Genomic DNA, 25,292 nt, shown 5'->3' with positions numbered 1-25,292 from the left:
TATAAAATCATTATATCTATATGCAAAACGATTTTGCAGAGGAGGTCTGTCACATCTCACATATACAGGGCCGTATTTAAGGGGTGGTTTGGAGGGGCAATAGTCCCCTCTGGAATATGTTAAGAGGCGCCAATATTTTTACGGATATTATAAAAGTTTTCTGAAAAATTAAAAATTATATTAGTAATTCAAATATAATACATATTTTAATATTAAGGATTTTCAAGTAAGAAATTGGGGTGTATCTATATACAATTTTGAATGTTCTAAAAGTTACACGTTCAATATACAAGCGATACGTAGCTTACGTACAAGCTTAGACTTCGATACGAGTCGGTATACGTAACTATTCTCAGTCGATACAGTATCATTCCTATTTCACCATTTCACGTGTATTTAAAAACGGTGTTAAAGTTCGTGTAAATAAAATACACGGGCAAACGAATAATGAAATCCGTGTACCCGTGTTTTTACTTCAGTCCGTGTATCTGAGTGTTCATGTTAACATTTGTAGATAATATAATTATAGTAAAACCCCCCATAACGGATACCTCCTAAGTCCTAATAGTGGACAATATCTTGTAATATTTTCATTACTTTTCAATATAAATAAGTACTTCCAAATAGTGGAATGCAGAAATAATTTACTACCTATGCAAAATTTCGAAAAAAATTGCATTACCAGTCTATATGATTGTTTTGTACATTTTTTAATCTGATTTTAATAATACATAAAGTTTTTTTAAGTAATAAATAATAATACAGTTTACACAAATAATTAATAAAAAAGTTAAGGAAGTAATTAAATATGACAATATGCTCGATGATTGCACATAGTATAAAAATAAAAATAATATTAATTATTATAGTATTTTAAATAAACTAATAAATATATTTAATAATATGTTTAACAATGAAGAAGAAACCCAAATTAAGGAATTATTATTTAATACAACTTAAATACACGGACTCTCTAGTAATTACATATTTACATGTGTATTGTGTACCCGGATTTTAATTACACGGGTATTAATACATTTAAGTTACGTTGGTTAATATTCGGTCAAAATCGCGAGCTCTATATCAAATTCTTCATCTTGAAAATCTTGATTGTTACTATTATTAAAAAAACCGAAACAAGGTCTATAGAGCATAACTGGACGGTGCCTCCTTGGTTTATCAACTATTACAAATAATAATCGTTAATATCACGAACTATGATTATAATGGACTGGTCTCGAAATGATGAGGAGTGTATAGCGGGACGAGTCGCAAATGTCTGTATTCTTCCTTGATACCTGGGGTTTTTATGCTCTCAAGCGCAACCTGGTTTTTAAGCACGATACTATCATTTATTCGTTGATAACACTATACCGCCATATTTTTAATATTATATTGATAGCGAAAATAATTTATTTATTTATAAATTTATAATTATTATTTGATCTTCGGTAGTTCGATTTCGATACAAGACATTTTAGATTTTGTTTTTACATTTGAAAATTTAAAATGAAAGTAAGGAAGTGTTCAATTCTAGGATGTTCAAGTGTAAAAAAAAATCCTAAGATTTCTCTATTTAAAGTTCCAAAGAATAATTCTTTGGCATGGAATTTGGCAATCAGCAAGTATATTTGCAAAGACAATGTTACACAATTTGTGTGTGCTGATCATTTTCTTCCGGAAGATATGGTGTCTGCATACTCAATCCCACCGGATGTTGCTATTGTAATAGTTAACATTTTTACATTGTTAATTATTTATTATTAAATATTTACTTTTCTATAATCTACAGGAACTTGGAAATAGAAGCAAATATCGCTTAAAAATAGGAGCTATTCCTTCTATTTTTAATTCAAATGTTGAAGATAGAATAATAAATTATGATAATTTAAGACATTCTATTAACTTTGACCACAGCTATGCTAAACGATATTATGGTAAACCATCATGCCGAAAAAAATTATTTGAAAACAGGACTTCTGTGAGTACATTATTCTCTAGTAAAATGTGGTCCTAGTTATTTGATGTGCTTTAACATGCCCAATCTACTGAATGCTGAGCTCCATTATACTTAATATGTATTATTGTTTATAAGCTACTACATAATTTAACTTATTTAATGTTTATGTTTTAAAGGATGTTTTAAACTATTCATGTTATATTCAGGAGTGGTTATATTTGTAGGATACTATAATGTATTTATTTTAAGTAAATAGATACATGGTTTAAATATAGGTACCAAAATATTCAAGCCATGAGTAAACACTCAAATTTAATCTTCTATTGTTTTAAAATTAATTTTACCAAGTTTTATTATAGGCAGGTATCACTACTATTACTTAATATTCTGTTTTACATTTTCCATTAGGAAAGATCTGATGATTTGTCATTATTTAGTGAATTTAAAAGTAATTTCAATAAAGTAGTTTTGCCAGAAGGATGGTCAACATACATTAGTAATAATGAAATTGTTTTTTACAAACCAAATTTCAATGATGGTAAATTGCTGATTGAAAAACAGTTAGTTTTTAAATGTACATTGGAAGTATGTTTGTACATATATCAATTATCTGTCCAAATGGATAATTTAAGCTTCAAACTTGAATATCCTTTTTCCTTAAAAGATGTATCACAGACAATTGAAAAACTGAACCACAAAAATATTTGTCAAAGTGGTCCTAGTTCAATAAATTTTCCAGGTTACTATATCATAATTGTTTTTATTATTATTTATTTTAATACCCCGTGAGTTCTATATAGTTGCTGTAATAACATTTTTTTTTGCACGCATACAGGAATTCGTGTAAAAACGGCAACTTTAGAAAACAACAATGTGTGGCGTCATCTTAAGTGTCCAATTTTAATAGACCGAAGAAAAAGATGTGAAACTTGTGATCATTTAATTCAATATTTTAGAAGGTGTAAGCAAAGGTCATTAGTTAAACGTTTGTCTTACATCGGAAGTGTTCTTACTCCTACAAGACGTAGGACTTTGACAAAAATTTTAAATGACAAAAAAAAATTAAAAAAATCAAATACAAGGTACCTAGCAGTATAGTTCAAGTTTTTGGATATTCCAAGTATAAATAATTTGATAAATGTATTATATTTTCTTAATATTTAATGAAGTATATGTTATGTACATTAAATATATACTAAATTTTCAACAATTTATGTTGGATTACCAAAATAGGAAAGATTAATTATTTTTAAAACAATGCCTATAATCAGGTTCAAGGCCCTGATTAACATACCAAATTGTTTATGATTTTATAAGTTAATTTATTAACATTTATTTATTTATTATTAATTCATTCTCCATATTATGTAGATTACGTAATGTTATTGAAAAATTAAATTTTGAACTGGGAGGTATGCAAGAAAAAATGAAATCATTATCAGATACTTCTGTTAATCAAATACTTGTTTCATCAAATTTAAGTGATCCCCAAAAAATTCTAATTCAAGAAATTTTTAAGACGAGCCAATACAAAAATAAAAAAAACCGACGATATTCTGAAGATTGGATTCTCTTATGTATACTGTTGAAAATTCGGTAGATATACATTATGCATTACATTTTTGGAAATGTGAAGTATAACACATTTTTTTAAATAATTTAAAACTTGTTTGTACCTAAAAACAATAAAATTTAAATTTAAAATATTGCAATGTTGTTATTATTTTATATTATAAGTAGAGTTAGGATGTTGATGACCTAAAAACATACAAAAGAGCCCTAAAAAAGTGTAAAAATGACCTTAAAAATTATCTAAAACACTAATAAGTGTAAAAAAAGTAAGTGAAAAAACTTATTTATAAATAATAAATGCGATAAAAGTAATCACCAAAAAAACCCCACAATAATAATATTAAAATTATTTTTTATTAATAGTCCAAATTTAAAGTTAGATTTTAAATAAATTAAATTTGTTTCCAAACTTTGGTGTAACAATTGCCCTAAAATCTATAATTTAAGAAAAATGCCCAACATTGTACAAAAAGCACAAAAAATGCACAAAAAGACGAAAAAATGAAAAAATGACTTAATAAAATTAGAATATTCTGCATCAATGGTGCATGAAAACATTTTTTAGTTAGGATAGCATTGTATAAAGTAAAAAGAAAAAAAATGCAAAAGTCATCAACATCCTAACTCTAATTATAAGATTGTCATCATTAAAACTGAATAATAGATGGCACTGTTTTCCGAAAACTCCCTAATCATTTTGACATTTCGGTTCCACTGATAATGCTTCGAGACCAGTCCATTATAATCATAGTTCGTGGTTAATATAAAAAAATTACAATCCACTACACGTCATGTTCACGCAAATCCTTTGATGTGATTGGTTGGTTGGGTTAGGTTACCACATGATGAACTACGTTACCGTGAGGTTGGACACAGCTGAACATTTTACGTGTACACGGCACACGCCTTGGAAAAGTACCGCCTTTATGGTAAATTGGTAATAATATTCACTAATCACTATTCAGTAATCAGTTGTAGTTGTTGTAGTCGGTCGTGGTTGCAGCACAGAACTATCAAAAGTTGTTACTAACTTCTAACTTATTCTCCAAAAACTCCAAAAAATTTAAAAAAGGTTATCATATTATTTTTTAACCACTACCGCGGTCTTCACAGATCATTGCTTATATACTTTGTTTTGATAAGAACTAATTGTATTCAAATAATAATTTTATTTATTTTTTTTAACTGGATATATTTATTATTTACTATAATAAATATTAGTTATACAATTAAGTGTCTTATACCCATGTTAATATAAAAAAAAAAATGATTATTTATTCAATATTGTAAATAATTTATATGCACTTAAGCTTTAGAAATGGCGAATAATGATTTGACTAGAGTTAAGGTAAGATTACTATTGGTTTTTGTGTTAAATGTATAGTTAATTTATTTTTATTTTTAGGGAACTTCTATTGTTAAACCGATTGTATATGGAAACACTGCTCAATATTTTGGCCAAAAACGACATGAAGATGGTCATACTCACAAATGGTGTGTATATGTAAGGCCTTATGTAAATGAAGACATTGGCACCTGGGTTAAAAAAGTTCATTTTAAATTGCATGACAGCTATGAAAGTCCAACTCGAGTGGTGCAGAAACCTCCATTTGAGGTCTCTGAAACAGGCTGGGGCGAATTTGAATTAGTAATCAAGATATTTTTTCAAGATACAAGTGAAAGACCAGTAATACAAATTATGATATAAAAAATTATATTTAATATTATCTCACCATGACTTAACTATATTACTTATATACTAAGAGTTAAATGATATCAAAACTCATTAACATCTTAAAATGATTGTTTATTTAGTCAAATATTTTGTTTCTATTTAAATATTTCTAGTATTATAATAGTATGTAGTTAAGTTTATGGAGAAAATCATATTATACACAGTTCTTATACTAACAATAACTTAAATAATAATTTAAACATAACTGTTTGGTATTTAATAATTTATGCTTTTTCATTTTAGTTGTGATGATTTTTGGGGTGTGTCATTTAATAATATATTGTGAAAACTTTGATTCTTGCTTTATGCATTGAGAATTATATTATTATTATTTTTGAAAATATTCTAATTTTCAGGAACTAGTATTTAAACAGTTAGACAACAATTAGCACATTGACTGCCGGCTGCCGTAAATTAATTTGGATTTATATTACAGTAAAACTTCGCTAAAACGGAAAACCCCGGTATTATGGAAATTTTTTTTGTCCCCTTTCAAATTATATAATATAATTTTATCCTGCTAAGACGGAAACAGACACTTTTTTAATGAAAGTTGATAAAAACCCTCACTAAGACGGAAATATAACATGATTTTCAAGTAATAAATTAATTTTTGTATTGTTGATACCCATAGTTAATCGATATACAAGCGCGTATGATGATATTAAAAACTAATAAAATCGATATGTATACAGTATACACTATACAAAATTATTATCTGAGTTGCTTGGTTCAGTATCAAATTGTATATTATTACATTTGTGTCGTTTGTAATCTTTAATTTAATTCAATTCAATTTTTTTTAAATCAAGACGGAAACCTCGTTAATACGGAAAAATGTCATGGCCCCGTACGATTCCGCCTTATCGAGGTTTTACTGTATTAACTTTTCCGTGGCGCTACAATAATGATCTTGAAAATACGCTGGGACGTAGTGGGAAAAAATTGCAATTCTTTTGATGAAATAAACATAATTTTATCATTTTTTTTTTTTAATTCAACAATATACATACAAATATAAATTTACAATGACCCTGAAAAATATCATTGGTGTACCCATGATAAATATTCTTGTGGCCGCCGGCAGTTGTATGGCAGTTATTGTGTTAAATTATAACCAAAAAATAAGTTTTGTTTATTATTTTGCTTTTAGAAATTAAAAGAATGATAGTCGTATTCTAGTAAACATTAAGGTAATTAAATAAAAGCTATATTGAAAACCAAGTATAAAACTTATTTGTAAGAATAAATTTTCAAAAAACTTAATAAATTTCAAAACTTTTTTTATTGAAATATTTGCCTTTTACTTATATTTTATAATGATATATTATTTACAAAATGATTATTCTTATTTATTGAAATCTATTATTTAAAAACTATATTTATTAATTATTATATTTTATAGGTTACACTTTATCATGTACTTAAGTTATATAGCAATGGACCAGACTCTGAACTAAGTGAAAAACCAGTTTTGTCAGAATTTTATGAGGAAATAATTTTTCAAGATCCTTCAACTTACATGAAATTCGTACTAAATGACACAATGAGTAAAAATCCTCCAATTGATGAAAAAAATCTACATTGTATGTACCTACTTTTGTTATCATCTGTAACTTAATTTTTTATTTAAAACATTTTGTTTTTAGATGAAAAAATCAAAAAGACCACAGTTGAAAAAATGATAAAATCTAGAAAAAGAGTACAAGATCACACGGTTATGTATAAAGAACGCCTAAAAAAATTAAGAGAAACTATAAACAAATTTAAAGATGAAATTTGTGCATTGCAATCACAATGCAGTTCATCTACATTGCGATAAATATAAATAAATACCTAGAACCATAGTGATAATTGACATCCTTTATCAAACACATGAATATTAAGTACTTATTTATTCTAGTTATTATATTTTTATCTGTATTTATTTTCAAAATTATGTTTTTTTAAATTTAAATTGCTAAAAGTATAAACATAAATCATGATCTATATTTTATAAATGATTGAAGTTATAATTTTAAAACCATTATTTTTTCCTTTCGTTAGATTATAGAAGGTTTACAAATAATATATAACAAAATATATAATTTATTTCTTAAGTATCAAACAATTTTATAATTTCAAAATGTTTTATTTATGAAATAATATATTTTACGGTGCGTGCAGTGGCTGGGTGGATTTAGGCGTCGGTTGCGACGCGCACCATCGCTGGTTTGAATCCTGATCATGGGCGGCATTGCTTTCTGGGAAGCTCACACTGTCTTGAGAGAGAGGCTCCTGCTCCCCAGCCGGGCATGGCAGACATTTACAGGTGTCCATTAGAAATTCTGCCAAAACTACACACACGTGTTCCAATAACCTATCCAACCTAAAAACCCTACAGTACCCTCCTCAAACCCAATGGCTTATGTTGCAGTAGGTTAAAAAAAAATTATATATTATGTATGGTAAGAATAATATTTAATATAATTTTTTTTCAAAATGTTACCCAGATTTAAATTAAACCAGCTGAAGTAGCTTGTCAACTACACATAGCATTTAGAGTTTAGACCTCGTCATCTTTACTAGTGCAACAATTGAAAAATTAGAATAAACCATAAAAAATCTCATCTGGCTTTTAATTTAAAACATTATTGTATAAAGTATCACCTGTTAGTTGTTACTTTCATTTTTAATTGTTTCTAAGCAAGGCCCAGGTTGAGAAATGATAATATAGGCTAAGCAAGTTATTGAGTATCTATCACCATTGACTAGGCGGTAGTTTTTTTTTAAACGTTTGTCAACTGTCAAATTATATCACATACATTATTTATAATGTTTATTATAAATATTATATTTATATATTTAAAAAAATTTATTCATTTACTGTATACTCTATATTATATAGAATAAAGTAAAAAATAATAAATAATACATTTAAGTATTTATTAATTTAAACATTTCAAATATTATGTATGTAAAATTGTTTTGGTGGTATTAATGTTATTATATTATATTTTGCCAAATAATAGTTATGAAAATGGAAAAAAATGTTTTCCATAACATATTAACACATTAAATTCTATCTGAAAATAAAAGATGAATATTGTTATGAATAAAAACCCAACTCGATAACGTATGGAGTAGTATGGAATTGGAGAAACTGAAGTATTTGTCAGTGATTAGGTTTATTTGTAACATAACATTGACAAAATGAGTTTAAAATGTATTATATATATATAACTAAATATGGGTCGGGGGTGGAGTGGCCGAGCGGACTAAGGCGCACACAGTCGCCGGTTCGAATCTCGGTCACGGGCGGCATCGCTCTTTGGGCATTTCGCGATGCCTAGAGAGAGAGGCCGCCGGCCCCCAACCGGGCATGACAGAAACCCACGAGTGCCCATTCAAAATTCTGCCAAAAACCCACGAGTTAAAACCTTACAGTTCTTTCCCCTACAGTTCCCCAGGCTTATGACCTCAGTTGTCGAAGCCTTAACCATAAAAAAAAAGAAAAGAAAAATGGGTTAACAATTTAAATGGTTTGTGTATAGAACATTTTTGTAATATTGTATAATATATAAACAATAATAATAAGACATCTAGATAAGGACATTTTCGACAGGACAAGAAAAGAGTACATTGGTGATCAAATATGTCATAAAATTATTTACAACTTAGTTATTATTTATTTCAACAAAATCTTTGACGTTATATGGTCGACTGTCACCAGTACACCACTGACTGACACTGATTGTCGAATGACAATAATGACATAATATTCTGTGATGACGACTCAGAATATATTATAAACAAAAATATATTTTTATAAATCTATCAATCAATGGATGACACATTTACACATTGATCATCCCACAGATGTATAAAGTATATATAAATTTATATACTTTATATATCTGTGGATCATCCTTAATCCTTATCAATATTCAATACACTATACTACCTCTGAATAAAATATACTGTGATACTACTATAGTCAATTGTTCACTTCACAGTGATAACGTACTTAAATACTTTACCATAAATTTATTGTAAATTGTGATATAAATATTAAATAATACCTATATAAATAATTATTAATTAGTTAATAAATAAAAATAATATCGATTATGCATTAAAATGTCAGAATGTTTTATTCTTTTAGAATTAAAAAAATATGCTTTTAACGCAGTTTTGATACCTACTTAATTTATTATTATAAAACTTTTTGTAATTCTCATTATACACACAATTTAAAATGTTTAGGAATACAATAATGTTGACAGTTAAATTTGTTAATTATTTTATGAAGAAATTTAATGATTCACCCAAAAGTCCATCCCTTTGTTTTCTCCAATAAAAATATGACATCTACAATGGCATTTCTTTCATGTACAAAATTATGGTATGTATTTGATAAAAAAAAAAATTATTATGTACTTATTTATATTTTCATTGGTTTAACTAAGTATATTCTGAACTTTAGACAATGTATTTACTTTATTTAATCTAGATTCTATATAATATGTAATAGGTAATTTTTTTGCTTTTATTTAAAATTGTTTTTGTTAAAGCTTATCTGTGAAGAATTAGATTTTGTCTTTATGATTTATGTGGCTATGTTATGTATTTAAATAAAGTTAATTATGTTAGATATGTTGTACTTATTAAAAAAAAAAAGTAAAACTTACTTAATTATTAAATAATTACTAATTTTTAAAGTGATGAAAATCTGAATGAAATAAATTATTTTGTGGTATGTTTGGAGTTAACTATGATGTTGAAGACCTAAATATTAATTTTATAAATTATATATTATTTTTAGGTTTTCCGTTTTGGTATCTATTATTACAATAATTGTTTTACAAAATATATTAGCAGTATTGTCAAATTTTAATCAAAATGTATCTTCATTAAGTACTTTTATTAACAATAGTCTTGGATATTGCTTAATATTAATCCCTGGATATTGGCTTTACAAATTTTCAAAAAAACAAGATTTGGGAGGTAAATACTAAAATTGAATGTTTAAATTAATTTAATTCTCAAATGATTTAAGGAATTTGATTTAACATTGTCATTACTTTTTTGATGCAAAACAGATAACCGTTTAACAAGTAAGTTGTTAAAAACATTGTTTGGGGATAAGCATGATTCAGAACCTGAGCAACCTTTATCACCCAGTTACAATGGACCATCTAATTTTAGAAAAGACGTAATAACTTTTGCATATTGTTTTGGAGGCTTGCAAGCATCTTATTTGATTTGGGGTGTTATTCAAGAAAAAATGATGTCTGAGGTAATTGAAGCATTATTAATAATAATTGAAGGTAAACATAATTGATTAGATTTTCTTTTTTATAGTTATTTGTTTTTTTTTTTCTATTAGTCTTATGGTATAAACGAATCTTCAAAGTTCCGTGACTCTCAAATGTTGGTGTTTTTGAATAGAGGTTTATCTACAGTCTTGTCTGGTATATTTTTATTTATGAATGAGGGTATACGATCCAAGAAATCACCACCTTTATATAAATATAGCTATTGTACTGTGTCCAACATTATAAGTTCTTGGTGTCAATATGAGTCACTCAAATATGTCAGTTTTCCTTCACAGGTATGCACAATTTATCTTAAGGATACTTACTATACCATCTTATATTATAAATATTATCAAGGTATTAGCAAAAACTTGTAAAATTATCCCAGTTATGTTAATGGGAAAATTAATGTCTGGTAAAAAGTACCAATACTACGAGTATGTCACAGCAATAGGAATTTGGATTGGTATGGCTATATTTCAATTTTTTACAGAAAACAAACATTCTGGTAAATAATTATTGAGATAAGCTTATAATAACAACATTTTGATATTTATAATCCATGTTTTTTTTTAGACATCACAACTTGCGCAACCGGAGTAATCTTGCTTGTAGGATACTTAACAACAGACAGCTTCACATCAACGTGGCAAGGAAAAATGTTCACTCAATACCAAGTTACTTCTATGCAAATGGTTTTTGCTAATTCATTACTATCATCACTTCTTACAACTATACCACTGTATCAAGTGGGCTCATTCAAAAAAACATATGAATTTATTAAAGAGGTGTCTTATTGACATTAATTTTATATTATTTTATACAACAAAAAGTAACACATTTTCTGTTTTAGTATCCAGCATTTTTAACTGACTGCATAGTTTTGTCTGTAAGCTCTGCATGTGGGCAACTATTCATATATAGAACTATTTCTAAGTTTGGACCAATTGTGTTGACTATAATAATGACCATAAGACAAGTAAAACAAACAATAATTTAATAATATTGAAGTATATTTAATTAAACCTAATTTTATAATATTATTAGTTTTTTAAAATTTTAATAGGTATAATTTTTTTTATAACAATACAAATTTAATTACACTTAAAATTAAAAGTAAACCATAGCTGTAGTAAATTTTATCAAATTTATGTATTTTAATATTTTCCTAAATATAATTAATCACATATTTGTACTTGTGATAACTGTGTTTAATATTTTGGTTCGGTAATTTTATCAATTATTTGTATGATATAAATCAACTTAACTATCAATTTATAAATGTTTTGTATTATTTTTCAGGGTCTATCAATAGTAATTTCCTGTATAAGATACCATCATCCTATTGGTGTAATGGCTGCACTCGGAATCATTTTTGTTTTCATTTCAGTATTTGTACGCTGCTATTGTCATTTTCGTATAAAATCAAAAAAAGTTCCTAATCATACAACATTCAAAGTATAAATAAAGGTAATAAAATTAACTAGTTTATGATTTTTTATAAAAATATCTTGGGTTTATGTACAAATAAAAAGTAACAAATAATTGTTTTTAAATTACAATTTCATGTTGTTGAATCACTGCTTTTGAATGTCAGTAATGAGACAATGCCAAAGAACACTTGAGTTGCTTGAAGCATAAGTTGTATACATCCTAGAATATTTTCCAGCCGAAAAGTTCTTTGTTGCCAAAGCAAAAAATACAGTACTCCTATGGCTGATGGCACAGTTAGAATGAGTGACAGGATGACACATATTGCCTTGTCGGCCGCATTGTCCCGGCGTGATAAAAATGTGCGGAACACTTCAATGAGACATAGAAACACAAATACTGTCATGTTAGTCCCGAGTTCATTGAGAGAAACTGACTTTTTTTGAGCATCATCTATTGACTTGGCACATATCAGTGAGAACTCAAACATAGAAAACATGCCAAAGTAATAGGAATTAAGGTACATTAACACTTCGAACATCAGAGGCGCTTCCATTTTGCATCAAAAAATAATTTTAATACGAACAGAAACGTTTGCCGTGACTCGCTGTCTGCAGAGTTACTATTTTACTAACATACTACACATCTACGCTACTACACTCAAATACTGAATTACTATCTGGCTATTTTCGTCCACATGGACTGACCCTGGTAATCAATAAACTACAATGTTGTCTGGGTTGTATCTCAAAATGTTACAGTTTGAAATAAGGGAAATATTTCTTAACTTCATGTATGTTTTTTCGTTTCTTATTTCTCAACATAATACACCTTTTCGTTTTAACACGAATTCGTACAAGATTCCGCGTATTTTAATGGTTAATAGTAAAATAAAAGGTTTCTTATGATCGTCATTTAATGGTTTTACGTATAACATCGAATTTTGAGTACCCCTGAACTTTCGTTGCGTGGGTATATAATAGAGGGCGTTTGAGAATCCATTTTTAAAATTATAAGTTTTTTTTCAAATAAAACAAACAAGTAATTTTTTATAAATTATTTATATTCAATTAAAATTATATTTAATTTTAAAATTAGGTTATGTTTATTGTTTATTGTGTTCAATTATTGTACACGGGTATATTTTAATTTTGCTGCATGTAAGCTTAAATTACTTTTAACAGAAACATAATAGGACAAGTGGGTATCGCTCTGAATGCTATGCCAGGTACCTGCCATTGTACACAAAAACGATTCTGAACGAAGATGATTTGTCAGTCTAGGATATATTATAATGTTACCTATATTGGCTATATTTAAATTATAATGTTACCTATATTGGCTATATTTAAATTATAATATGTTTTTATACGCTCATAAAATGTTTTCTATAGGTATTGACTCTGGAGTTTTTTTTTACAGTTATTTGATGAAAAAGTTATGGAGGACTTTGTGTTGGGTTTTATATCCTTAGATATAAATCAACAATTTTATGAATTTTAAACTTCATAATTCCATGCACATTTTTGCAATTTTGACATATTTCGTAAACATTTGAACTTAAAATTCTTATATACAAAAATTGTGAATAACAACTATTGAGTTTTTTTTTACTACGATAGTATGACTTATAATAAACCTTGTTTAAAATTTTAAAGATTTTTCTATAAGCATTTCAAAAAAAAAACTTAGAATATAGAAAATATCGAAAATATCAACTGTCCATAAAAAGTATGGACCTATGGAGTCAAAATATTTTAAAATTTAATCGTAAATAGATAACGCTAATATAAACATTTTGTGAAGATTTAAAGTATTTACAATGATTCGTTTTTGAGTTACAGCAAAATAAAAAAATCGATGTTGTCGAAAACTGATTATACGTAAAAATTTTCGTTTTTTCGTTACTTTTTTTTAGGATTTTTCCTGATGTTTTTGAAAACTACTGGAAATCAAAGCATTATTTCTACCTAAAACGTGATGACAGACACAAAAAAAGAATAATAAAAAAAAAAAAACATACATCATTGTTAAATCAATATAAAATAATAATGTACATAAAAAAAAAATTAATATACGTCACTGCTATTATGTCTTTATACTATTTTTATAAATTTATCAAAATAATGGTATATGTATATTAAAATATATTGATTATCTAGCGGTCTTACATCTTTAGCCGGATTCACAGCTACCTATAGCTATGTCTTGTATCGTATCGCGCGAACCGTGGTAACTATGGCTACTACTCGTTACCATGTTGGTTTAAAGGTTGAACTATAAGATGTATTTCTAATACACATTTTCGCCCAAATCATTTTGATGTGATTGGTTAGTTGGGTTAGTTTACCATATGATTAACCACGTTACCGTGTTGTTGGACACAGATGAACATTTTACGTGTAGGTACACGGGCACACACGAGTGTATAGTGTAGTGGATGAATCTGGGCTCTAGTGATATCGCTGATACTTATTACGAATAATACCTATATATTTATCGTAAATTTGTATGAATAGCATGAATATTGAGTGGAAATTCAAGCCAAAGCTAACTACCAAACAGACAAGTAATACATATCAATCGCCGGATGAATTTGTGTAAAATATTAAAATTATTGTTTTTATTTAGAATAAAATATCCAAAATAATTATAGATTATTTAAAACAATTTTAAAAAAATAGATACGGAGAATTATAAAAAAATAAAACAAAAAATATGATTAGCTTTCTAATTATTCACATTCTTCTGCCCATTCTTTGGAGAAATGATTTTTCAAAAGATTTTTAAACTCCTTAAATGTACACGGATCACCGCAAATAGGTATTAAGACTTCTTTTCCTTCTTCATTGTCCCAATGGTCGTAAAAGAACATCTATAATAGAGTTTAAGTTATTGATAAGTATTAAGTATACATATACAGCTGCAGATTAGGTTAGGTTATTGCTACTATATGTATATATATAGTTTTGTATAAGACAGGTTAGTATAATTTATAATTAGTATATATGGATCATACTTTGATAGTGTGTTCATTGTTTATTTCGTCGTGATACAAATGGAAATGCAACGAACCACCAAAATCAGGTAATTTAATAGTGTTTCCTAGAAAGCTCATTGCCGTTTTTATACTGATATCGTGTCCCGAATAAAGATGCATTTTTCTTGATGTATTATCATTATTTGAACTAGATTGCATGATCAAACCAATTTCATTTAACAAAGGTCCTTCAATACATTTTAAACAAATAGACAAATTATTATTTCGAGCTTAAAAATGAATTATGTCAATACCTACGTGGAACATAATTCCTTAAAAAATTTTAATCGGAAAGGTTTAAATTTTCAAGTTGTTTTTATTAGCTTACAGTCAGAGACAATTAGGTATAGCTCGACAATTAAATAATTTACATAATAAAATATAACATTTTACATTAGATAATTCTTTAAATAAACTTACATTGTAACAAGAATGATAAGATAATGATTTGCATATGAACAACATTACAAATATCAAAAATGTTCAAGTTCTACTTTTTAAGAATAAGAAACCTCCACCGCAGATCACGATTATATTTAAAAAAAAATCCATTAATATTTTATAAATTGTATACAATGATTAGAAACCTATCACTTTAAGATACTAAATTTATGATGATGAAGTGGGGTAGAGTATTAGTTATTACAAACGACGATTAGAAGTAAGTAATAATTCTATAAAATAAAATAAACTAATCTATCATAGGTACCTACTATTTACAAGAATACAAATTAAAACTAAAAATAGGTAACAATAACAAATTATGAATCCTAATGTAATTCTTTAAACAATCAATTGGAAATACTAGATTTAATACAAATCATCGCCGGCCTTTCAGAATTGGGCCACCACGTGTCCACGTCACTAACATAGATACACAACGTTAAGTGATTAACGGACAAAACTTTTCTTTGTTGATACCCAAAAATCTACCAATAATTCGGATGTATTCAAGATTGAGTTTCTTCTCAACTCAAATATTATTGTTGAAAAGCCACATTCACCATTCAAAAGCCCTTTATAGTGCTGTACATGCCAGTCTTACGGTCATACTCAAAAATATTGTTATCATGATCTAAGTTGTGTAAAATGTGGAGAAAATCACGTCTCAAATTCCTACCAAGCCACGTGACTCTCCAGTCAGATGTGCCCTATACAATGGCAGCCATATTTCCTACTACAAAGGTTGCTCCGATTACAAAAAACTTAAACGTGTTACTTCTCCAATTAGACGAGATCCACCCATACCTACTCCTTCATCAAAAAACAATACTACCAAAACCTCTTTTGCTATCAATCAGAATTCTTATGCTCAAGCCACCTCCACTAGTCAAAACTAATCTAAGCTTCCTTCAAGTATTGAAACTTTATTATCCTCCTTCATCTCCGAAATTTCTAATATAATAAAACCCCTCCTCTCCCTCCTTGCTAGGTACACTTTTAAATAAGTCAATTATCAACAATTTAAATATATCAAATCGTGTTAATCACGTTTTATCTCTTTGCTTACTATCTGTTAATTCTGTCCATTAACTGTCTTTTAAATATTATTTATTTTATTCTCTGTACATTCATATCATATATTTAAATATTTTATATTTATATATAGATCTTAATGTCATTGTATGTTCAAACTATAAATTTATTGTATGATGTTATATGCTATTTAATACCTACTCTATCTTTGTTTGGTTTTCGGCTATAATTTTATATTTTATACCTAATCGTTACATAATTGGTATTGTTGTATAATTAGCTATTATAGTTATTCGAGAAGCTAATAAAAAAAAAAATTTAATTTTAATTATTTAGTAGGTACATTATTGTAGGTACTTATTAGTTATTAGATTCCTTCATTGAGTTAATTCCTATATCAGGATATATGTTCATCACGAGTGTTCACCAATTTAGGAAACACTGAATTTCTCGGCTGAATTATGTTGGAACAAATCGAATTTTTTTTATAAGCTAGTGGTACATAAATATAAATAGACATTTTCAGATAAATTTCAAATTTTTAACGGTCTCGGTACCGATTTTTTTAATAGCAACCGGAATTTTTTGATACCAAATTCGGATAAACTGAATTTTGTTAAGTCATTTCGACCAATTAACCATGGCTCTAAAACCAAAATTGGCTGAATGAGAGCCATCCAAATTTTAATAAAAATACATTTTTACAATTCATTTTAAAATGCATAAAACCATTTATATATTTATTATAATTATTTATTATTGGTTACTTTCTGAATATTTGTACGTACATTTATAGTTGTAAACAATTTTAATTAAATAATTTTATATCCATATCATGTTAATATTATTTTTAACACGTATAAAAAAAAATTCGTAAAATTATTCAAAAAGTAACCAATAATAAATAATTATAAATGGTTTTATGCATTTTAAAATGAATTGTAAAAATGTATTTTTATTAAAATTTGGATGGCTCTCATTCAGCCAATTTTGGTTTTAGAGTCATGGTTAATTGGTCGAAATGACTTAACAAAATTCAGTTTATCCGAATTTGGTATCAAAAATATCGGTTGCTATTAAAAAAAAAATTGCGTAGCGCATGCGCGTACCGAGAGGGTTAAAAATTTTAAATTTATCTGAAAATTTATATACTCCTAGCTTGTAAAAAAAAATTCGATTTATTCCAACATAATCTGGCCGAGAAATTCAGTCTTCCCTAAATTGGTGAACACTCGGACACACGGTACCTATATTATATTGTGTTTTGTATTAGATTGTTGCAATAAAATGTTTTGCTTACCTATAACAATTTTCTGAAAACTACGATTTTCAAAATACATTGCTGAACTGTTTTCATTCATAACAATTGATTTGATTGTTTCAATGTGGTAAGGCTTTATCCATTCCGGTAGTGGTAAACCATCAGACATCTTTAGGAATAACATAATAATAATACAATATTTAAATTCGTTAATGTATAATATAATAGTTAAATGTATGTTTTATACTTTTTTATGTATGTATGTATATATATATATACCTCACATATCAAAAGGTCGTATAGTTTGAATATATTCGTATAAGAGATGGGTTGACCGCATTTTTCAGATAAATACGACATTAATGCTGTTATATTTGAAGTATCGTCATAATAGTTGTTTAATTGATCACGTAACTTGCTGATCAAAGAATCAAAAGCCGGACATTTTCCCCTTTCATCAAATAACTGTAGAAAATTGTAGGAATGAATCATTATATAGTTTACGAAACTGATTGGCTTATTATTATGAAGGCTTCGTGCATAAATGTATTTATTTATTTTCAAACAATATACCTACCAATAGTATTTATTTTGTATTTTTGAATTAATTATTTATTAATATATATCTTTTTACGAAGCTAATTGATGGTTATTTTTATATTAAAAAAGAGCCAAGCGATTGTTTTAAAATTCACTAGAATTATAATTTATAGCCATATGTTTATATATTTAATATTATATAAAATATAATGGACTAATATGAAAAGGAAAAAAAACTAAAAATTTGCTAATATTGATGCTCAATAAATATAAAACTTATATAATGGCCTGGACGGCTGGTATAAGTATAATATAAATATATGCTTCACGTATTTTATGAATTATTGGTGTGCCGCGAAAATTTTGTAGTAGAAAAAGTGTGCTACATTGTTAAAAAGGTTGAAAACCACTGTATTATACTATTATAGTAATACAGGTATTAATTGAATATAATTTACACTTTTAAGACAATGAATTAATTGACTATAGGTCGAATTCCATAGGTGTATGATGTACCTATACTTAAAAACAAATAATTTTCTGGTAGCATCCCCTAAATATTTTTCCCATTTACATCACTGACAGCCTGACAGGCATACCTCATACTGACTAAAAATTCTATTCATGTTTAATGTTTATACTTCATACTTACATAATTTAATATTATATAAAATATAATGGACTAATATGAAAAGGAAAAAAAAACTAAAAATTTGCTAATATTGATGCTCAATAAATATAAAACTTATATAATGGCCTGGACGGCTGGACCTGTAATACTCTTGTATTTTGTACATAAAAGGATATTGGATATTGTATAATGTATGATTAACTACCAAAATCACATAAATAAGCAATAAATATAAATTACATAGGTAAATTTATAATAATACATACTGAAGTTGATATAAAGCTTATTATATATAAAATCAAATAAGTCATAATAGATTTAATATTAGATTATAGCTGTAGTGCTGAATGATTAAATTTAAGCACCTTATACTAAATTACGCAAATAATTATTTTTACAAGTGTAATACATATTATTATTGTAACTTATCAGTAATTCATAGATATACAACTTAAAAATGATTATTATCTCTTTCTGATTAATTTTACACTTTAATTCAAACAACTTCTTTAATTATTTTTAATCATTTCCCAAATGTAATATTTCAATTCTTAAACTAAGGTTGTTACCAAAATATAAAAACTGGAATTTATGGTTATGGAAAAAATATACATATATATTATTATATTGGCAGTAAACGAAGTTCAATTTTGGTGCAAAAGAGTGACGCCCGATGCATTAACACCATATTACTTGTTTTCTCCCTCAGAATCTCGCGTAACAAAACTAAACCATTCAGTAAAATCGTTTTTGTAGTGATTTATGTATAATTTTACATCTTACAGTAAAATCGCCTATACCAAATACTATTGAAGATAATAATTTTGAGGGTTTGACATATATGTTTTATATTTTAATGTTATTCGCTTATATATCTGAATATTTGATTTTATAAAAATAAAAAATAAATAATGCAGATTTAAATGAATAGGCAAGACCGTAGCAGGAACAAATTTTCCGGGAGGGTTTAAATAAAATAATATTTTCACTGCAGGTAATTAAAAAAAACCAGCTAATAACACTTATTTTTTTTTAACTGACATTTTACTATATCAATACATCATAATTATTTTAGAATATTTTAGTGTAAATTTAAATTATATACAATTATTATCATTTTAAAGAATATTTTATAGCACAAAATCTAGTTGTCGCTTTTTTTCTTTGGCGAAACGATTCATAATATCATCCGGATCGATTTTAATTTGCCTGTGCACGCTCATAAGAGATAAACCTGTGAGCTTTTCTTGAACTAATAAGTTGCGTAAATAATTTTTTAAACTTTTCACAGTTGAAAATGTGATAATAATCTTCAGGTGAATTTACAACGACATTAATTTGATGTTTTTGGTGTCCAACGGTTATTGGTATTTGTATGTCTTCTTTGCTATTAACTGATTTTATAAGATCCTTTGATTTTTCAAAAATCTTGGAAAATGTAGTATCCAAAAAATTATTCAGAAATATTAGGGGGTCGCAAGTATGTTACACAGCACGCACAAAACTGATACAGTGATACTAATTTGTTCCAAAATATTTGTACTGATGTACTTATTTAATGTGTACAATAAATTTATTGATAATGCTATTACTGTGTATATCTACTAGCAATATCATGGAGTTTTTCGATATGAAATGGTAATACAGGCGATAATTTGATAATTTAATGCTCAATAATATATTAAGTACCTTTCATATCCGTCAACAAAACGTCTTCAAATGTATAAATCATACTAGGTCATCTACAAAGCAATTATTTTTGTTATTTCTGTCTCTATAATAAAGTCATTTTAGAATTTAATAAATGCATTCTAAAAAAGAGATAGAAAATAAAAATAACAAGACTCTAACATTAGGCATTACTCATTTGTTGTCATGAAAAGGTAAAATAAATATTGTCCGTACATATGTAATGAAACCTTATTTTCCTGAAATGCATACATTTCATGAAGTGAGTGCGATATGAAACTATGAAAGTATGAAGTATAAACATTAAACATGAATAGAATTTTTAGTCAGTATGAGGTATGCCTGTCAGGCTGTCAGTGATGTAAATGGGAAAAATATTTAGGGGATGCTACCAGAAAATTATTTGTTTTTAAGTATAGGTACATCATACACCTATGGAATTCGACCTATAGTCAATTAATTCATTGTCTTAAAAGTGTAAATTATATTCAATTAATACCTGTATTACTATAATAGTATAATACAGTGGTTTTCAACCTTTTTAACAATGTAGCACACTTTTTCTACTACAAAATTTTCGCGGCACACCAATAATTCATAAAATACGTGAAGCATATATTTATATTATACTTATACATATATAGGTACACTATTTATAATCTACTCTATTACAGGGTTAATTATTGTGAATACGTATCTACGATTAATGATTAGCCTGCCTTTATATTTGATTGTTATAAGTTTTCATTGAATATCGATGATAATACTGGAAAATACAAAATTAACTCTATTAATAGATTTTTCGCCGCACACTTCAAGAGCGCTCGCGGCACACCAGTATGCCGCGGCACACCGGTTGAAAACCACTGGTATAATTGTAGATTATACATACTGTTCCGTGATCTGGCGAATTGCTGTAAATAGGAATAGGCTGCCACACCGTTTCAGAGTTCGACCATTTTTGATAATCTTTTGGCGGATACATTCCAGCCAAAACCATTGCTGCTGACATGAACGTTCGTCTTGTGTTGGTAGTTTTGACTAAAATCTCATTGTCTAAATATAAGTCACTTAAGAAACCATTGTATAAGCGTCGAAATATTTGCCCTTTTTTGTACATATTCTGCTTTCCTTTCTGTTGATTAACTCTGATTTAGAAATGAATACCATACATCACATGCATTTTTAATTTTACGTGTGTTTAAAGAGTAGATTAAAGAGTGCTCCAAAATATTTATGATGCCTTGTTCATCGATTGAAGGTTAATTTATTTAGTACTTGTTACTTTTAATAGATAGGTACTTTCATAAATTCAAAACATTTAAATAAAAATTAAAATAAAGAATAACCTGTATGTCATTGAATATTTGTACCAGATTTTATTCACATTTTGATTTTTTTATGAAAAAAGCGGTCGTTCATTTCAAATATTTCAATCAATTTATATTAAAATCTACCTATATAGTGTTTTAAAAAATGAATATACTTTATAGTGGCTATCTAGCATACTAAGACTATATTTTGTTGGTGCATATAATTAAAATATAAAAAAAATGTATAACTATTTTTCAATTTATTCAGAATCTGAATCATAAATTGTTGTTGACGAATTGTAATACAAAAATAATTGTTTTGGTTTTTATTAATGGCTTGTACCTACACATTTTTACAACAATAACGTTGCAATGATTAATTTATACGTACTTTAGTTAATTCCATTATTCCTTCAGGAAAAGTATTCTTGCGTGGATCAGTGTTGCATTTGAACACTGGTGCTCTGTTTCCATGGCGGAACATCTGAACAAATTTATTTGAGAAGCATGTACATTTTTAATATTTATTCATCTATAATATCTATATGTATCTATTATACTATTTATACTAAAACTAAATATAATTTTTATAGGATATATTTTAAATAGTTAGGATACACACTTACACACTTTTAAAGATTTAAAATTTTTTTGCTTATGAAGTAAACATTTCCACCATTTTACTATAAAATATTAATACATACTATGGTTACAAATTTGAGTGAAGGATCTGAAAATCGCCCTGGTACAACGCTGTCATTACTTTGTTGTCCCCATCGTATAGTGAACACATATAGGACACTGCAGACGACAATGACAGTTAAAGACACACCAACGATCAAGACAATCTTTTTGAAATCAAGTGCCATCCCGTGAACATATGAAAAGTTTGTGGCCGATTCGCGTATAGAATTGGCTTTTGTTTTTTTATTTTTACAACAACAGCATGCACCAATTACGTGATTTATTAAGAGGACGTTGCATCCGCATGTGTTGTCTCCGTCTTACACACGTATACTACTACATATCAAATTTACCTTCACTAGTTTCAATAATGTATTTTTATATTAAAGTAAATTGACATATTATCAAACTTTTAGATAATAAAATTATCTTTGTTCATTCGTTGGGTTTTTACGATATTTTAATTGTTAAATGAGTTATGTGCATTTTCAAATATTCATACTTGACATATATCATTTATAATTTGCAATTAAAAATTGAAATATCGTAAGAACCAACGAAACAACACAGATAATGTATTTGTTTAAATCGTATAATAAAATAGGCAACACATTTTCACAATTTGAAAATTTAAGTTTATCTATACAATATATATGTTGATGTTGTTATTGTATTACTATTGTGTTTAATAAGCTGCAGGACCGGGAATAAGCTTTTCGTTGTGTAACATCGCGCAGGTGATGGAGGTTATCCATTGTATGCCTGCACCTAAATAGTAAATACAGATAACACAATACCTTATTGAAACTAGACAAGCAATTTGTTTTAATGATTTATGATACTGTTAATATGTTATATTCTACTCATTTTCATATTTATAATGTGATGCGAAATTAACGCAGAAACCTATATCAACAAAAATATTTTATTTAAAATGAATTATCATACAAACAATTCCTATATTGTAGAAAAGGGGTGCCTATATAAACTTTGACAGTTCAAATTTTTTTTCGGAAGGAGAACTTTCCATATTTATATACTCGTTAATGTTGTCCATAAAAAGTTTGCATTTACTCGTGGTTGAAATATATAGGTTATAGAAAATAGCCACAGATTGTAATCATCAGATACAAAAAGGCTGCGTAAAAGGATATCACAAATATTAATTTTTTTTATCATCAAAAATAACAGTAGTAAAATAGTATATGATTTTTTTTGACTACTGATGGAACCCTAATTCGATAATTCAATCAATTTTTCGTAGTTATAAAATAAAAAAAATATAATATAATTATTTATAGCTACAATGGGTAGGTGAAAGAATAAACGAAAATTAGAAATTATTGTATAGGTTGTTTTATATTTTTTGACACTCATCTTCCCGTCTTCCAGAGAAATTATCGTTTAAAAGTTTTTTGAACTCTTCAAGTTTGCAAGGATTACCACAAATAGGTATTGAGATTTCTTCTCCTTTTTCATTGTCCCATCGATCAAAATAAAATACCTAAAAAATGTATAACAATTTTTCTAATTAGTTTTTACGTATTACTAAAATTTTAAACTCAACCTTATTCTGTATAAGGTAAAATTTGATCATATAAAACGGTTTATGAATACTAATTAGTGTTATAGGAGATTTGATAAAAAATGTATAATAAAATAATATTTAACTATACCTGTACACATTAGTTAGGTATTTTATCCTAAATTTACAGATCTCCAGCCGCTTGGAGCTATAAATTACCTAGTAATAAAATTGACCGTTGAATTATTCTTAAAGCCCTGAGGTAGCATGTTAAAGTTAAATAGACCCTGAGCGTCTGAGCTGTAGTAAAGGCCAAAAGCTCTTTATCTACATTACTTATCGGTACTTGAAAAAACCCCGAATTTAAATCGACTGTAGAAAACAATGTCATCCCTTCCATGGCCCTAAATAAGTCCTGTGTCCTAGGGAGTGGGTAGTTATCAGGTACTACCCTGTTATTGATTTCTTTATAATAAACTACTAATCTACAGCTGCCTGGCTCTTTCTTTTTAACTAAAAAGGCCGGAGCTGCAAATCTAGAAGAAGTGTGTTTAATGATGCCTGCGTCTAGAAGCTTATTGATTTGAATTCTTAACTCTTCCCTCTGTACCGGAGTTATTCTGTGAGGAGAGTTGAATTTTGGTAAACTACTGTTGTCATTTTTTTAGTTTTATGTGGTAAGGTTCAACTTTAGCCGCTTTAACTTTTGATGGGTCTGAAGCAAATACGTGTATATATTCTTTTATAAGTGATATCACTTTTTTATGTTGTTCACTCGAAATATCATGCGATATATCAATTAACGTGCCTTCCATGTCGAATACTTGTTCTTTATTTTCTATAACTATAGTGCTACTTTGTACATTGTTAATTGTAGGTATTGTATGAAGAAATATTTTTCGAATTCTTTAGTTTATTTTTTATATCTTTCATGGATATGAAATTTTCTGAGATTATTTTCTGATCTGGTATTCTAGATTTAGATTTACCAATAAATGTCCCTGGAATCCAGTGAGTTCCATTATTAGTATTATATAAAACTATTGGTGAGCGTTTACAAGTACCGTATACAAATATTATATTTTTCAGAGTAAATATATGTATCAAAATTATAGTGATTCCCTATTGCTGCTAGTTC

At 27.4% G+C, this 25,292-nt stretch overlaps 5 protein-coding genes across 8 annotated transcripts; 3 read left to right on the top strand and 2 right to left on the bottom strand.

Annotated features, from left to right (window-relative positions):
* The first annotated feature begins 1,395 nt into the window (after positions 1–1,395).
* Positions 1,396–3,473, top strand: LOC149055788 (uncharacterized). Its single transcript, XM_089226802.1, has 4 exons — positions 1,396–1,725; positions 1,793–1,981; positions 2,369–2,699; positions 2,796–3,473. The coding sequence occupies exons 1-4, from the start codon at positions 1,510–1,512 to the stop codon at positions 3,056–3,058; spliced, it is 999 nt and encodes a 332-aa protein (XP_089082928.1). The 5' UTR covers positions 1,396–1,509; the 3' UTR covers positions 3,059–3,473.
* A 1,218-nt stretch (positions 3,474–4,691) lies between these two features.
* Positions 4,692–7,267, top strand: LOC107166484 (YEATS domain-containing protein 4-like). 3 transcript variants are annotated; one of them, XM_015515170.2, is made up of 5 exons: positions 4,692–4,880; positions 4,938–5,026; positions 5,105–5,219; positions 6,673–6,853; positions 6,917–7,267. In XM_015515170.2, exons 1-5 carry the CDS (start codon positions 4,851–4,853, stop codon positions 7,087–7,089), a joined length of 588 nt encoding a protein of 195 aa, XP_015370656.2. In that variant the 5' UTR covers positions 4,692–4,850; the 3' UTR covers positions 7,090–7,267. The 3 variants fall into 3 exon arrangements, with proteins under 3 accessions (XP_015370656.2, XP_089082929.1, XP_015370655.2); XM_089226803.1 differs by having other exon boundaries at positions 4,938–5,036; XM_015515169.2 differs by having other exon boundaries at positions 4,938–5,219.
* Positions 7,268–9,359: 2,092 nt separating this feature from the next.
* On the top strand, positions 9,360–13,885 carry sll (adenosine 3'-phospho 5'-phosphosulfate transporter 1). 2 transcript variants are annotated; one of them, XM_089226831.1, is made up of 9 exons: positions 9,360–9,651; positions 10,072–10,253; positions 10,349–10,545; positions 10,636–10,860; positions 10,922–11,072; positions 11,141–11,352; positions 11,418–11,543; positions 11,867–12,034; positions 13,418–13,885. In XM_089226831.1, exons 1-8 carry the CDS (start codon positions 9,566–9,568, stop codon positions 12,026–12,028), a joined length of 1,341 nt encoding a protein of 446 aa, XP_089082957.1. In that variant the 5' UTR covers positions 9,360–9,565; the 3' UTR covers positions 12,029–12,034; positions 13,418–13,885. The 2 variants fall into 2 exon arrangements, with proteins under 2 accessions (XP_089082957.1, XP_089082956.1); XM_089226830.1 differs by lacking the exon at positions 13,418–13,885 and adding an exon at positions 12,162–13,377 and having other exon boundaries at positions 9,361–9,651.
* Positions 11,560–12,551, bottom strand: LOC107166485 (transmembrane protein 216-like). Its single transcript, XM_089226838.1, has 2 exons — positions 12,125–12,551; positions 11,560–12,002 (listed from the first exon to the last, which is right to left on the bottom strand). The coding sequence occupies exon 1, from the start codon at positions 12,549–12,551 to the stop codon at positions 12,129–12,131; it is 423 nt and encodes a 140-aa protein (XP_089082964.1). The 3' UTR covers positions 11,560–12,002; positions 12,125–12,128.
* Positions 13,886–14,590: 705 nt separating the features above from the next.
* Positions 14,591–23,173, bottom strand: LOC107166479 (testicular acid phosphatase homolog). The gene is made up of 7 exons (XM_089226833.1): positions 22,650–23,173; positions 22,337–22,429; positions 21,525–21,767; positions 18,052–18,237; positions 17,812–17,941; positions 15,015–15,223; positions 14,591–14,870 (listed from the first exon to the last, which is right to left on the bottom strand). Exons 1-7 carry the CDS (start codon positions 22,812–22,814, stop codon positions 14,730–14,732), a joined length of 1,167 nt encoding a protein of 388 aa, XP_089082959.1. The 5' UTR covers positions 22,815–23,173; the 3' UTR covers positions 14,591–14,729.
* Positions 23,174–25,292: the final 2,119 nt, after the last annotated feature.

The sequence above is a fragment of the Diuraphis noxia genome, unplaced genomic scaffold, assembly GCF_037042655.1.
Source record: "Diuraphis noxia isolate RWA-SAM2 unplaced genomic scaffold, SU_Dnox_SAM2 contig0004, whole genome shotgun sequence".
NCBI classification, from domain to species: domain Eukaryota; kingdom Metazoa; phylum Arthropoda; class Insecta; order Hemiptera; family Aphididae; genus Diuraphis; species Diuraphis noxia.
Note: the sequence above shows the minus strand (reverse complement) of the source record. Positions and strands in the feature narration are given on the sequence as shown.

Coding starts and splice junctions, on each gene's coding strand:
- LOC107166484 (XM_015515169.2), top strand. CDS start 4,851: ATGGCGAATAATGATTTGACTAGAGTTAAG. Junction 4,881..4,937: donor ATGATTTGACTAGAGTTAAG/GTAAGATTACTA, acceptor TTTTATTTTTAG/GGAACTTCTATTGTTAAACC. Junction 5,220..6,672: donor AAGATACAAGTGAAAGACCA/GTAATACAAATT, acceptor TATATTTTATAG/GTTACACTTTATCATGTACT.
- LOC107166485 (XM_089226838.1), bottom strand. CDS start 12,551: ATGGAAGCGCCTCTGATGTTCGAAGTGTTAATGTACCTTAATTCCTAT.
- sll (XM_089226831.1), top strand. CDS start 9,566: ATGATTCACCCAAAAGTCCATCCCTTTGTTTTCTCCAATAAAAATATG. Junction 11,073..11,140: donor TACAGAAAACAAACATTCTG/GTAAATAATTAT, acceptor GTTTTTTTTTAG/ACATCACAACTTGCGCAACC. Junction 11,353..11,417: donor CATATGAATTTATTAAAGAG/GTGTCTTATTGA, acceptor TTTCTGTTTTAG/TATCCAGCATTTTTAACTGA.
- LOC107166479 (XM_089226833.1), bottom strand. CDS start 22,814: ATGGCACTTGATTTCAAAAAGATTGTCTTGATCGTTGGTGTGTCTTTA. Junction 22,430..22,649: donor CACTCAAATTTGTAACCATA/GTATGTATTAAT, acceptor AAATTTGTTCAG/ATGTTCCGCCATGGAAACAG. Junction 14,871..15,014: donor ACAATGAACACACTATCAAA/GTATGATCCATA, acceptor ACTCTATTATAG/ATGTTCTTTTACGACCATTG.
- LOC149055788 (XM_089226802.1), top strand. CDS start 1,510: ATGAAAGTAAGGAAGTGTTCAATTCTAGGATGTTCAAGTGTAAAAAAA. Junction 1,982..2,368: donor TATTTGAAAACAGGACTTCT/GTGAGTACATTA, acceptor ATTTTCCATTAG/GAAAGATCTGATGATTTGTC. Junction 2,700..2,795: donor TAGTTCAATAAATTTTCCAG/GTTACTATATCA, acceptor GCACGCATACAG/GAATTCGTGTAAAAACGGCA.